Below are 14208 nucleotides of genomic sequence, written 5' to 3' on the forward strand. Positions count from 1 at the left end.
TCTCTTAGGCTGTCTTCATTTCTTTTCATTCTTTTTTCTTTATTCTGTTCCACACCTGTGAATTCCACCATTCTGTCTTCCAAGTCACTTATCCTTTCTTCTGCCTCAGTTATTCTGCTATTGATTCCTTCTAGTGTATTTTTCATGTCAGTTACTGTATTGTTCATCTCTGTTTGTTTGTTCTTTAATTCTTCTAGGTGTTTGTTCTTTAATTCTTCTAGGTCTTTGTTAAACATTTCTTGCATCTTCTATTCTTTGCCTCCATACTTTTTCTGAGGTCCTGGGTCATCTTCACTATCATTATTCTGAATTCTTTTCCTGGAAGATTGCCTATGTCCACTTCATTTAGTTGTTTTTCTAGGGTTTTATCTTGTTCCTTCATCTGGTATATAGTCCTCTGCCTTTTCATTTTGTCTATCTTTCTGTGAATGTGGTTTCTGTTCTACAGGCTGAAGAATTGTTATTCTTCTTGCTCCTGCTGTCTGCCATCTGGTGGATGAGGCTATCTAAGAGACTTGTGCAAGTTTCCTGATGGGAGGGACTGGTGATGGGTAGAGCTGGCTGTTGCTGTGGTGGGCACAGCTCAGTAAAACTTTAATCTGCTTGTCTGCTGATGGGTGGGGCTAGGTTCCTTCCTTGTTAGTTTTTTGGCCTGAGGCCACCCAGCACTGGAGCCTACCAGCTCTTTGGTGGGCTTAATTGTGGACCCTGGGAGTGCCCATTCCAAGGAGCACCTCCCAGAACTTCTGCTGTCAGTGTCCTCATTCCCATGGTGAGTCACAGCCCCCCCCATCCTCTGCAGGAGACCCTCCAACACTAGGCTGTAGTTCTGGTTCAGTCTCCTGTGGGGTCACTGCTCCTTCCCCTGGGTCGTAGTGCACACACTACTTTGTGTTTGCCTTCCTAGAGTGGAGTATCTGTTTTCCCTAGTCCTGTCAGAGTCCAGCAATCAAATCCCGCTAGCCTTCAAAGTCTGATTCTCTAGGAATTCCTCCTCCCATTGCTGGACTCCCAGGTTGGGAAGCCTGACATGAGGCTCAGAACCTTCACTCCAGTGGGTGGACTTCTGTGGTATAAGTGTTCTCCAGTTTGTGAGTCACCCACCCAGCAGTTATGGGATTTGATTTTATTGTGATTGTGCCCCTCCTACCATCTATTTGTCACTTCTCCTTTGTCTTTGGATATAGGGTATCTTTTTTGGTGAGTTCCAGTGTCTTCCTGTCAATGATTGTTCAGCAGTTAGTTGTGATTCCAGTGCTCTCACAAGAGGCAGTGAGAGCACATCCTTCTCTATGTAGATTTTATTATAATGATTATATAATGAATTTGTGTTTACTATAGGTTATATGCCTTTCTGTTCTGGGCATGTGCATCCTGGGGAGGTTCCCTCGTGTTACTGTGCCCCTCTTTATCAGGAGATGCTGACCACCACACGACCATAGTTTCACCTGTTCTGGGTGGGGTCAGGGGAGAGTCCCCAGATGGTTGGGTATAACTTGACTGCTCTTTCTTGTCTTTCTCACCACTGTCACCTCCTTGCTGCTAATGTCTGACTAACTACCTAACATTTCTACCTTAAGAATTTATAAGAGGAGGCAAAAAAAATAGGAATCTGAATATTTTAATCAGGTTTGAGATTTCCTTGAGATTTGGTAACAACTTCATCAGTTTACATTAACTGATGCACATTTTAAAACTATGTTTGGTTACATAGGACAGAAGTCCTAAAATTTTTTGGTCTAGGACCACTTCACACTCTTAAAAATTATTCAGGACTCCAAAGAGTTTTTGTTTGGGTGGGTTACATCTATCAATAATTACCATATTAGAAATTAAAACTGAAAAAGTTTTAAAACACAGGATATAGAACCACAGGTTTCATTAATCTCAAAGCAATGACATCACATATCAAGCAGCCTCTGGAAAACGCCACTGTACACTAGTGAGAGAATGAGAGTGAAAAAAGCAAATAATGCCTTCATACAATGATGAAAATATTTTGACCTTGTGGACTTTTGGAAAGGATCTTGGGGACCCGAGTTTTCCCCAGACCACACTGAGAATTGCTGCTCTAGATGAACTAAACTCAACACATCTGTTCAAAACTAATCATGGTATTTGGAGGTTTATGAAACAAAAGGGAACTGAAGGCATGGGGTATGGTCAAAAGGGTTTTATGTTCTAGTGCTCCTGTAGTCAGTTGGTTAGACCTATAGAAAAAGAGTATCCACTTGAAGGCTGGGTTCTTCCTCAAAAAGCTAGGCTTCAAGGCTAAAAGACCATCTAGTCGGTATTTCTCTATTGTGATCCAAAGAACCCCACATCAGAATCATTAAGGATTTAAACTGCAGATAACTGTACTTCACTACAGATCAGCTAAATCAGAATCTTAGAGGCGGAGCCTGTGAACCTGCTATTTCAATAAGATCCCCAGATCCTCCACTTTCAGCTTTTAGAGAAATGAATTGATAAGTGCGTTTATTCAGGGGAAGAGTTCATCAGAAGAAAAGATCAGACTCTGGAGGGCCAGGCAATGGGAAAGTGTCTCTTCTAAGATTACTAGAAGATAATGGAGGAATCTCACTCAGGCATTAAAGTTTCAACAGCTCTATAGTCCTATCTGAAACAAAGTGATGAACCCTTCCAGAGGCACTGGGTCATTCTGCATATGGCCAAACCAGAGCAAGTGGAGATATGGGCTATTGCATATTTCAGGTGACCTATGAACTTATTTATATCTGTGGTTCCTATTTTTTCTCTAAAGTAGCAAATCATTCAGAGAATCAATAAATCAAATCTGCACTATCAGGAAACCAAGCAACCTTCTTCTTTTCTTTTTTTTAAAGGCTTTCATTCTAATCATCACAGGGGTTTTCAGTGATTCCTGCTGTGCAACACAAGATTCTGAAATCTAATTAAGTATATAGTCAAATACAAAAATACAGACTCTTTATTCTAACACAGCTACCACATTAAAAACAACAATGGGTGAGATTTATGTAGCACCAATTGAAACATTTAAAGCATTTTACACCATGGGTTTTTTTTTAATACTGTGGTTAATCCTCCCCATTAATGATTCAGGAAATGAAGAACAGCCTTATGGGTAGGCGAAATAGGTGGCTACCTACACAGTGATATTTAAAATGTGTCCCCAAATCTTCTTGCCCCTGAAATATAACCCATGGTTTTATTAACCTAACATATGTACAGTGATTTACAGATTGCAAAGTGATTTCATATAATTATCATATTTAATTTCCTCAACAGCCCTGAAATAGGTAAGAGGCATCATCATCCCCATTTTACATATAAGAAAGCTGAGTCAAATATGCACAAGGAAAGGGATTATATTTTAATCACCTAGTTTGTAACAGTCACTTTTCACACACGCTTTAATATAATTCTCTCTATAATCCTACTTCACAAATGAGGAGAATGAGGTTCAGAGAAGTTAAGCAACCTGCCCAAGGTCACAAAGCCAGTAAGTAGTAAAGCTGAGATTTGAACCCAGGTCTGTGTTCCTCTGATTCCAGAACCAAAGCCCTTCAAAAGTTGGCACATATGATTCATTTTTAATAAAGTTTGATAAAATGCTTTCAGCATGAATTTACAGTCTTAATTATAAGCAAGAAGAAACTAATCTAAAATAGTTTTTGTTTTTTAAACTTAGTGCTCAAGAAATTAAGTATGCCTTCAATTCCCTTGCATGTGTGTGTGTGTGTGTGTGTCTAATTGTTATAAACTTATGGTCTAATGGGTTACTGTAAAACAACTTTTTTCATTAACTTTCCTCATTTTACTTATTAGTCCATGTTTATATCTTAATTTATAATATATATCAATGTGAACATAAAATACATTAATTTTATTTTTTAATTAATATGTTTTCCTAATTCAGAAAGGTATTCTCCAGAGTTATCATTAATAGCTCACTTGGACAACTCAACTATCCCCACCCCCACTTCACCCAAGACACACACACAATTAACTCTATATTCTCCCACTTGCTCCAATACTGGAAGATGGATGAGCTAATCATGATTATAAGCTCAGTCCCACCTTAGTGACATAGAAATAGTCTGAGCAACCCTATACCTGCAGTTCAAAAACTCAAAATCAATTTAATTTTAATACTGGTCATACTGAGCACATATTAAAATTAATTCATTAGTAATGATCACTCAGTGCTGTCCTATGGCTAAGTTCTTTTCTCTGTCACCAACCCTATTCGATCCATGAGAGGACTTTTAGTCCTCATCCTCTTGCTGGACTGCCACCAAGTGCCTAATCTTCAGTCACTTGCTACATTCCTGCATGGGCAGGCTTTCTGAGATGCATTGCAGTTTGTATGATTTCTTCATTGCAGAACTATATTAGGATGAGTGTCAGTGAGTACATGCATTAAATAATCTAAACTCGGATCTGGTACACATCTGGATCACATCTGGATCAGATGTTTTGATCTGAGCCACCTATGTGATTCACCTAGAACTACAGTCAGGGGGCCACATGGTTGAATGAAAGAAATACGGGCTCTGGTGTCAGATTGTCTGTATCTCAATATTGTCTGCTGTTTACTAGCTGTGGGACCTTGGAAAAAACTACTTAAACTTCTCCCTGTCTTTATCTTCATCCATAAAATAGATATAATAATAGTAACGGCCTTAAATGTTGGCTGTGAATATTAAATGAGACGAAATGTATTAAATATCTGGCATAGAGTAAGTAGTAAAAAAAAATCTCAGTTTCCTTTTCCTTCTTCATTTTTCTCATCTGCCTTGCCCAGCTGTTACTTAATTTCTAGTTCTGACTCTCAGGAGATCAAGAAAAATTAGAGTGATCTGTTGAAGGAATTTCTGATAGCTTCTGATTTCTATAAGAAAATAATCTGTTTTGGAGTCATTGCCATAAATTACCTGTTTAAAACAATTTTTTAAAAGTCTGGAGCAAAGAACTTGAGAAAAGCAATAATGGTCTATTGATCTTCATACACATAGGTCCAACAGTGAGGCATGTGTCGTTAGTTGCTTTTGCCAGTACGGGTAGTGAAATAACCACACTCTCACCTGTTCACCCTTGTCACTTACCACATAGAGTTTGCAGGACAGCTGTTGGCAGAGAGGACAGGAGTACTGCCTATAGTTGTGCAACTGAATATTTCTGTCTAGCTCATTCTGGGGTAGTACCATGCCTTCATTAATCTCATGCTTCTTAATACACTGAATTAAATAGCAACACACCCTTAAAAATATCTGGTCTATCTTCTAGAGGTACTTTTAGACATCCTAAACTGAGAGCTTTCCACAGGCATAGCTACATTACATTTTGAAAGAGAGTTAATGGATGAGATCTTTTGACAACTGTCTCCCCAGGGATCAGCATGACAATCTCTTCATCACCTTCTTATTAGCCTGATGGAAAGAGAGAAAATCATCCTTATGTCTCTACCTCCTGGATTCTTTTTCTAGCAAAAAAGAAAGGATGTATTTTAAATGATACTTTGCCTGTACTTAAGCATCTGCAAAATTTCTTTGAAAAACAACCAACAACATCATTTTGGCAGTACAACCACATTTTTAATGACCTAGTAATTGCTGAGCAAATGTAAATATATCTCTTTATATGGTTCTTACTTAGCATTTCAATAAAGTCCTCAAAACCTTTTGAGAGATATGAGAGTGATATCTGGAGCTGTGTCATGAAATTAGAGGCCATAGGTAATGAAAGGCATTTATAGCATAACTACTTTCACAGCTAAGCTACTTTTTGGCAAATCCTCAACTTCCATTACCCATTTTTTCCTCCCCAAAACAGTTATTCAAAGAAACAACAACAAAAAGTATACACTTTATTACTTCATTTTCAGAGCTCAGTGGATAATTGAAGCAGCTAATAGCTTTGTGTCAAAAAGTAGGTTTTGAGATGATTCTAGGTTTATTTTTAACTATAAAATCTGAATGCCTTCAAATATTCCCTGCTGGGTACAACTTTACTAGTTATCTGGCTGATCTTACTATCTCTAGAGGGTCCAATTGGCTCTTTAAACTTCTATTTCTGCCAAATATGAGCCCAGTTTGGATTAAAAATTCCAAAATTTCCCCTTCATTCCTACCTCCATACCTGTTCTTTTTCTTCTTCTTTTTTTAAATTTATTTTTGGCTGCATTGGGTCTTAATTGCAGCACGCGGGATCTTTGGTTTCGGCACACGGGCTTCTCTCTAGTTGTGGAGCGTGAGCTCCAGAGCGCATGGGCTCTGTAGTTGTGGCACGTGGGCTTAGTTGCCCCACAACATCTGGGATCTTAGTTCCCCAACCAGGGATTGAACCACATCCCCTGCATTGGAAGGCAGATTCTCAACCGCTAGACCACCAGGGAAGTCCCCTCCGTACCTGTTCTTGACATGGAATATTGCACCCACCCTTCAAAACACAACTCAAGCCCCAACCCCACATGAAATATTTCACAACTACTTTTGCCTAAAATTATAGCTTCTTCTTCTGAATTTCCATTGTGGAAAATGAAAGCTAATAGTCTGTGTCTATTCTTTCTTACTGCATTCTTCTTTTATAGATGTTTTTCTCTCCCCCCAGAAAGTTTGAATATTTCTTGAAGTCACTACCAGTTGCATATTTCACTTTTGTGGTATAATCCACACTAAACCAAATAGTGAATGCATGCAGTAGGTATTCAACAAACATTCATTGCACAAAAGCAAACAAGTTGCAAGGCAAAATCTGAGCTAGAATCCATAAATTTATAATACCTATTATGGTTTTGGAAAATTCTAAGGTGTCATTGGCTTTGTCACTATGCCCAGCTATTTGCTGTCTATATTACATTTCACTCTCACGTAATCCAATTAAGGTGATACTTTACTAAATAGGCATTTCTAACTAAAAACAGCCAATTATTGCAATAGTTTGATAGTCATAAAACGGTTTCCTGGGGAATCCTTGCCATTATTCAGAAAAAAATGCAAGCTCTCAAATATAAACTATATAAATACGACTTACCAACTATTAGCAGGCATTAACCCAAGTTTCATTATTCCCTCTGATATGGCAAGTGTTAAAAGGGCTTTAAGGCTCTACCACAATTATATTGCTAATAATAACTTTTCTTTTACATAAGGACAAGTAAATAATAAACTAAAGAAAAATAGAAACTGAAGCTGGAGAATCAAGATATTTCTTAACAGTGAGCCATGCTAGGCAAGGGAACAGATTCCTCTGGGAGAAGTTTTGGAAACATGCCGCTTTCATCTTTCAATGAGATAAAGAAAACTCGACAGTGTATAGACAGGGACAAGGCACCCTGGCAGGAAGATGTGGAGTTAGAGACCCAAAAGGTCATTTCTATTATGAGTCTGTTGCTTCACAGCAGTGACCATTTCTTTGCGTTAGTATCTTGTACCTACCCACTGCACACACACATGCTCGCGCACACACATTCCACATATAAATTGAAATATATATATATATATATATCTGTTGAAATGTTGAAATGTAATAGCATATACAGCATATTCTGATATTGGGAATAAAGAAAGTTATTTTAAGGTATTTGAAGCCTAGTCTGAACAGCACAAATCTTAGATGAATTTAAGGAAGTGGGCCAAGTTTTTGGCTTTATCCTAGAGCAAGATTAGTAATCTTAGATCAGGGGATGGCTGTCATAATTTCAGAGCCATTAATCTGTAGATCGTTGGCAGAAAATAAAAGCTGAGGAAGTATACTTGCTTAAGGTAGGGAGGGGGAAGAAATTTAAACTGGAAGAACAGAAAGTGCCTTATGCAAAAAGTTACAAGGCAAAATCTGAGCTAATATTTGTAAATTGATGTTATCTACTATGCCTTTTATTTCCCCTCTCACTTGCAGGGAAGTTTCCAGAGCTCTATTCTGGGAAATATGTGTATACACACACACACACACACACATACACACGCACACACACACACATAGAACATACTGAGCCAATAAACTAGAAGGTAGGATGAAGGGAAGAATTGCAAATTGAGGGGCTAAAAAGTAAAAGCCAATATGATTCTTAGAGGGATATTTTTTATAGTGCTATTCTTGTTTCATCTTCACAAGTGAGACTCAGATTGCAAAGCAATTTAACCCCCCAAAGTCTGTTCTCCACCAAGTTAATAGTATGCATCCCCTAAACTGGAAGTTTAAATTACAAGATTAGGCATGGTACTCTGCTCAATGTTTGTAATTCCACCCTGGAAGAGGAGGTTTGACAACTACCTTTTCTAAATAAAACTTCAGAAATAACTCTTAACAAAAGACCATGCCACCATGATTCTTCTAAAATTGTCTTGATGATTTGTCTTTCTAACTGGACTGCAACAGGGTTAATGTAGCGAATGCCTTTAAGTTCATCTACTACTGTGCAAAAAGGAATCATACATTTAGCTTCAGAGGAGTGTCACAGATTTATCCCCCCCCCTCCTCCCGGCTCCTTTTCTCCCTCCCTTCCCTAGCAACTGGTAACCTCATAAAGAGGACTCCAAATCTAGAAAGAAGCAGTTGGTCCCTGGCTTCATTCGACCTGCCAAGCTGCTCTAAAGCAGAAGCACCAGTCTTTTCTCCAGACTGAGTTGTCTTGGTGTGGGCGTTCAGCTGGTTTTCTCCATCACCTCAAGAAGGCTTTGCTGATCAAATTTCTCCATGGCTTGTACTGAAAATGTGTAAGTACAAAACTGTGTACAACTGTTTAAGTTGAAGGCAAAAGGCAATTTGAATTGTTTTCCTGTGTGAGTGTGACACGGACAACAGGGAGGAGGGGGTAGCGAAGGATGCGGAAGGGGATCAGAGACAAAGGCGTGAAGGACATAAATTCAGGTACTAAGAATACTGGAGTTTTAAATGTAGTTTTGAAGTTGCAAATCCTTAGTCTAAATTGTGGGATTTAAATATGAGGAAATTCTTACTCTAGGGTGTGGTATGGGTTGAATGAAAAAATTTTTTTTTTTTTTTTTTTTTTTTTTTTTTTTGCATTACACGGGCTTCTCACTGCTGTGGCCTCTCCCGAATGAAAAAATTTTAACAAAAGTTGGTATAAATGTTGAATGATGCTTCATGAAAGAGAAATAAACTGAAGTGTTTGTTAGCATAACTAACCTTTCGTCGGCTTCTGTGGAGAAAAAAAAAAAAAAAAAAGGTTTTCCCTCATAAGACTTTCCAGGGCACTCCTCCCAGAATCTAAATGACGGGTTCAGTGGATCATAGATCCTACTGGGACTGAAAGAGCTGGTGTTTCCTCTGTTTATCTAGCGTGCCTGCGCACTGCAGCTTTTAAGGAAGCTATCTGAGTCTTCTAGACTGCCTTGTTGCCTTGAGGAGGTGGGAATATGGGGAACCAGGTGGAGCCACAGGTCAGCCATAAAGGGAAACCACAAAGCCTAATGCCAAAGAGGCCGCCTGGTGAAGGGCAAGTGAATCGTAGAAGTGTTTGCTGACTACACCTGGGAGGAGATCGGGCTCTCCCTTTTCCCACCGTGTATTCCAGAGAATTCGATCAATCACATATTTCAGATATTTTCTGGTCACCGCATTTTTTTTTTTTTTTTTTTTTGTGGTACACGGGCCGCTCCCTGTTGTGGCCTCTCCCGTTGCGGAGCACAGGCTCCGGACGCACAGGCTCAGCGGCCATGGCTCACGGGCCCAGCTGCTCCGTGGCATGTGGGATCTTCCCGGACCGGGGCACGAACCCGCATCCCCTGCATCGGCAGGCGGACTCTCAACCACTGCGCCACCAGGGAAGCCCAGCATTTTCATTTTTATTAACCTATTTATTTCTGTTTTGGCAAGCCTTGGAGGGCACGCCCCTTCACCCACAGCAGTAGCTGCCGATGAACACGGGACCCCGGAACTGCGCCCCGGCGTGACCCTCCAGTGTCCGAGCTCCATGCAGAAGGACGATGCGGAGTCCTGGGGCCTCCCTCGCATCCCCCTGAGACCTCCCTTCAGTGTACTGACCGATCTGGCAAGAGAGCAACTGGAGTGTCCCTCAGAGAGAACAGGATCCTGCATTCCTGTGGACGGTTCGAGAGCTCTCAAACCCCCCTATGAGCCACCACCTGCTGTTGCGGAAGAGTCCCTAGCAACAGCAGAAGTAAATATCTCTGAGGGGCTGGCAGGCCAGAGGCAGAGGGGACAGGATTCTATTCATGTGTCCCGGGAATTCTCTGGTGGCCCTCCCGCACTGATGGTGGGGGGCACGAGGGTCAGCCATGGGGGCACTGAGAGAGGTGGCAGTAACGCAAGGTTATATGTGGCTTTGCCAAGGGGTCAAGGATTCTTTCCATCCAGGGGCTCTCAAGTAAGAGGCCCGCCACCCATCCCCACCCTTAGATCAGGGATAATGATGGAGGTGCCTCCAGGAAGTACGAGAGTGACCTGCAAGGAAAGGTTGGCTCAGGTTTCTTTCCCACTGGGAGGCCCGCGGCACCCCGTGGAGAACTGGCCAAGGCCTGTGCCCTTGTCGTCCAGCCCTCCAGGTTTACCTTCTTGCGCTCCTGCTCATTGCTTCATCCCTCCTCGACCTCCAAGTTTCAATCCATTTCTCGCTGTGCCTATGGCTTTTGCTCCTCCCCCAGTATTTGGTCCTCCACTGCCTTCCTATTTTGCCAATTTCCCTTCCTGGGGAATGCTGGCTCCTGCATCCTCAAACAGAGAGAACAACTGATGGCAAAAAAAGGAAGGAGGGGGAAAAAAACGCTTGGGAAAAGAGGTGAAAATTACTCATTTATGTTTTTATATTTGAAACCCCCTACCCTCTTGCAGCCTGTTTAGCACTAATGTGTCTTACATACTTGGAAATTCAATAAAAGCTCTAAACTTTGAAATAGTGTGAATTATTTTTAAAAATGCCACTTTTGGAGCTGAAGCCTTGGATTTTGTTTTCTACTTTGAAGAAAATGAAAGCAGTAATGTGCCAGGGTTTTGTAAGTAGCTTCGTTGAAACCCTACCAATGGCTTGCAGCTGTGATTGTGGGGAGGGGGCATTGGGTTCTTGTTAGACTTGGCGAGTCCGGGGTGGGGAATTGCTACCTACCTAAGGCTATGGGGGTTGCTCAGTGCAGGATGGGTGAATGAAGATAAGGTCCAGGAGGTAGACCCAAGTCCAGATAATAGAGAAAAATGCCCAAACACTAAAAGTAGTCAGATGAGACTGAGGTGAGAGTAACAGAGCCAACATTTCACAGCCAGTTAGAGGCAGAACCAGGCTGAAAAGTTAGGAAAGAAAAGGGGCAGGGGAGATGGGAGAGTTCTACACCATTGCTTCAAACATGAACTCGTGTTTGTCTCTCAGCATTTCACTGTTGCTAAATACATGGTATAGATAAGGCTGGCTTAATAGAAGTCCGGGGACAAGATGGAACCGGGCTGAATCCTTCACCCATTCTCGAAACAAAAGGTACTATATACTCAGAACTTTTAAAGGCAAATGAAAACATTTCACTCGTGTGGAATTATTTTCTCCGACACTGCTATGTTTGTATTCTTCATAAGTGCTACAGAACCCCATTATCATGATGGCTCTGAGAGATTATCAAAAGCCCAGATGGGAGCTTTTTCAAATTCTAGTGACAAAGATATGGGCACAGCATGCAGGGTGGAAGGATGGCCATTCTGACCACTATACAACTTCATTCACACAGTGGTCCTAAAACACACTGACACTGTCTATGAAGAACCACTAAATTAGAAATATCTTTAGAGGAGGATTCTTCCAATGAGCATTTTTCATGCTCAGAGCTGATGATGTAGGTGACGTAAGCAGTCAGTTAATGGTTGACAAAACCTACAGATCCAAAAGGCACCTAGCCTATGAGCAAAACCATTCATGTGTTTTTAGCACCAATCGTAGGTTCTTCACTACTCTGGGAAAAAAAGACACATGGATCCATGAAGTTTCTTTTTCTCCATTTGATTCAGAATAGATTGTTCTAAATTTACAGGTGGTAGTGCAAGGAGCACTGGATAAAAGGAGCATCTGGGTAGAGCTTGCTAAGATTCCCCTCACTCTGTCCTGAAGCTGGCGCAATTCCATCAATTCACCGTGGTGGGTTGAGCAGAAGCATGCAGCAAATCATTTGACAGCTGCTCACTGTGAGGTAGCTTAGTCCCAGCGTACCAAACACTTATTGAATTTTCAGCCTTAATGAACAGAGGAGTTGGGCATGCTTATAGTCATCAAAAATATCTTTTGAGCCAGATGTTAAAAGATATTTTGACAAGAAATCAAGTTGTTGTGTCAACGGCAGTGCTGCATCTCTGGAGAGCTGCCAAAAGGTGTGGTAAGTGACAGCAGAACAGGATACGTTTTCCTTCTCAAAGGAAGTAGCTCCAATAAACACTCAGAAAGACTTTACTCACAATTACAGCAATCCATGACAAATTTACTGTAACAAGAAAGTGCCACCAACACAAGCTGCTCTTTTCAAACCCTCTGTTCTCTTTCCTAATACCCTCTGCATGTTATTTTCTATGCCATTTCTAAACACTGAGCACCTACGGTACGCAACAAAAAATAACTATTAGCAAATTGAGGCATTGAAGTTTCCTTTATACCTCTGTGGTGTAGGATAAATACATTTCCTTTAGTTTATGCAGAGCTCTGTGCCTATATAACAGGTTTCAGTAAACACAAGTATCAAATAAGCCTGGTATCCTGTTGTTAAATGCAAGTGAAATGCAAATATTTTTGTTTATTCACAGCTTCCGTATAGAAATTCTGTATTACCTTTTTATCATAGGTGCCAGCATCCTCAATGACAGCAAAACACCCATTTTAAACACATGATTTGGGGCTTCTCTGGTGGCACAGTGGTTAAGAATACGCTTGCCAATGCAGGGGACACAGGTTCGTGCCCTGGTCCGGGAAGATGCCACATGCCACAGAGCAACTAAGCCAGTGTGCCACAACTACTGAGCCTGAGCTTTAGAGCCCACGAGCACAACAACTGAGCCTGCATGCTGCAACTACTGAAGCCCACGTGCCTAGAGCCCATGCTCCACAACAAGAGAAGCTACCACAATGAGAAGCCCGTGCACCGCAAGGAAGAGTAGCCCCCGCTCGCCGCAACTAGAGAAAGCCCACGTGGACCAATGAAGACCTAACACAGCCAAAATAAAGAAAGAAATAAAAGAAGTAAAGAAGTAGGAAAAAATGTTTAAAAAACACATGATTTGCCTTAAAATAGCTAATTTTAAATTATTCTGGTGCAATATGAGCTAATATTAATCCTACACCAAAATATCTTATTCATTTTGGAAAGTGCACATAATTCAATATATTCAACACTCTTGAATATATATGTTTTCCCTTTCTTTTCTGTGGCTTAAATAGTTCCTAACCGCAAGAGGGAAAGAAAAACATCAACAAAATAGCCCTTTCTCCTCATAGTAATGGGAAAGGGTTAAGTATTTCCTGTTCTAAGTTATAATCATTGTCACAAGATGATTCATGTTGTACTGTTTATTATTTATAGTTCTCATTATATTCTTTGTCACAAGACTGTAGCATTAGAATTTTAATGTCCTATATATTCTCTAGAAGATAATAATAAACTGTACAACTTTGACCTTTTCTATGTCCCTAAGTAAGATTCATTAGCCATTTCTATTTTCCACTGTTTACAACTTCTGTAGCCTGATTGGAAGAGGTACACATGTAGCCAATCAAACTGTAGAATATTGAAAATGTTAAAGTTCAAATTATAAAATTTTTAAAGTCTTTCATAAACCAGAATGACATCAAAATTACACATTATTCTTCTGAGAATTATTATAACAAACATAAAATAGGACCAAAACTTTATTTTCACTGGAGTCTTAAGGTTGAGATCTTGGTGCTATCTTCATCTACTATGGAACAAGTGGTTTATTGCATGGCTGTTACTAAATAACTAAGTAATAAAAAATATATATACACACATACATATATGTATGGAGAAAGATGATATCCTTCCATAACTATTACATTGTACTGTAACAATGGCATTGAATTATCAAGTGCTATTGAGAGATGTTGATTTTTAAAGGACCTAATACAGAATTACATGAAATGACTCTATTTCAAGATCAGTGGGCCAAAACCGGAGATAAAAGAAATTTTACACAGATCAAGGACTCTATGTCATGTCATAGGTTAATTCCATAGCTATGACAAAACATTGCATGTCTTCTTTA

The 14208-nt window shown here is 40.3% G+C and overlaps 1 protein-coding gene across 1 annotated transcript; it reads left to right on the plus strand.

Moving 5' to 3' along the window:
- Positions 1 to 8679: 8679 nt before the first annotated feature.
- Positions 8680 to 10699, plus strand: PRR32 (proline rich 32; the record flags this gene model as incomplete). The annotated part of the gene is made up of 2 exons (XM_079727323.1): positions 8680 to 8699; positions 9823 to 10699. The coding sequence occupies 2 exons, from the start codon at positions 8680 to 8682 to the stop codon at positions 10697 to 10699; spliced, it is 897 nt and encodes a 298-aa protein (XP_079583449.1).
- Positions 10700 to 14208: the final 3509 nt, after the last annotated feature.

The sequence above is a fragment of the Hyperoodon ampullatus genome (assembly GCF_949752795.1).
Source record: "Hyperoodon ampullatus genome assembly, chromosome: X".
Taxonomy (NCBI): domain Eukaryota; kingdom Metazoa; phylum Chordata; class Mammalia; order Artiodactyla; family Ziphiidae; genus Hyperoodon; species Hyperoodon ampullatus.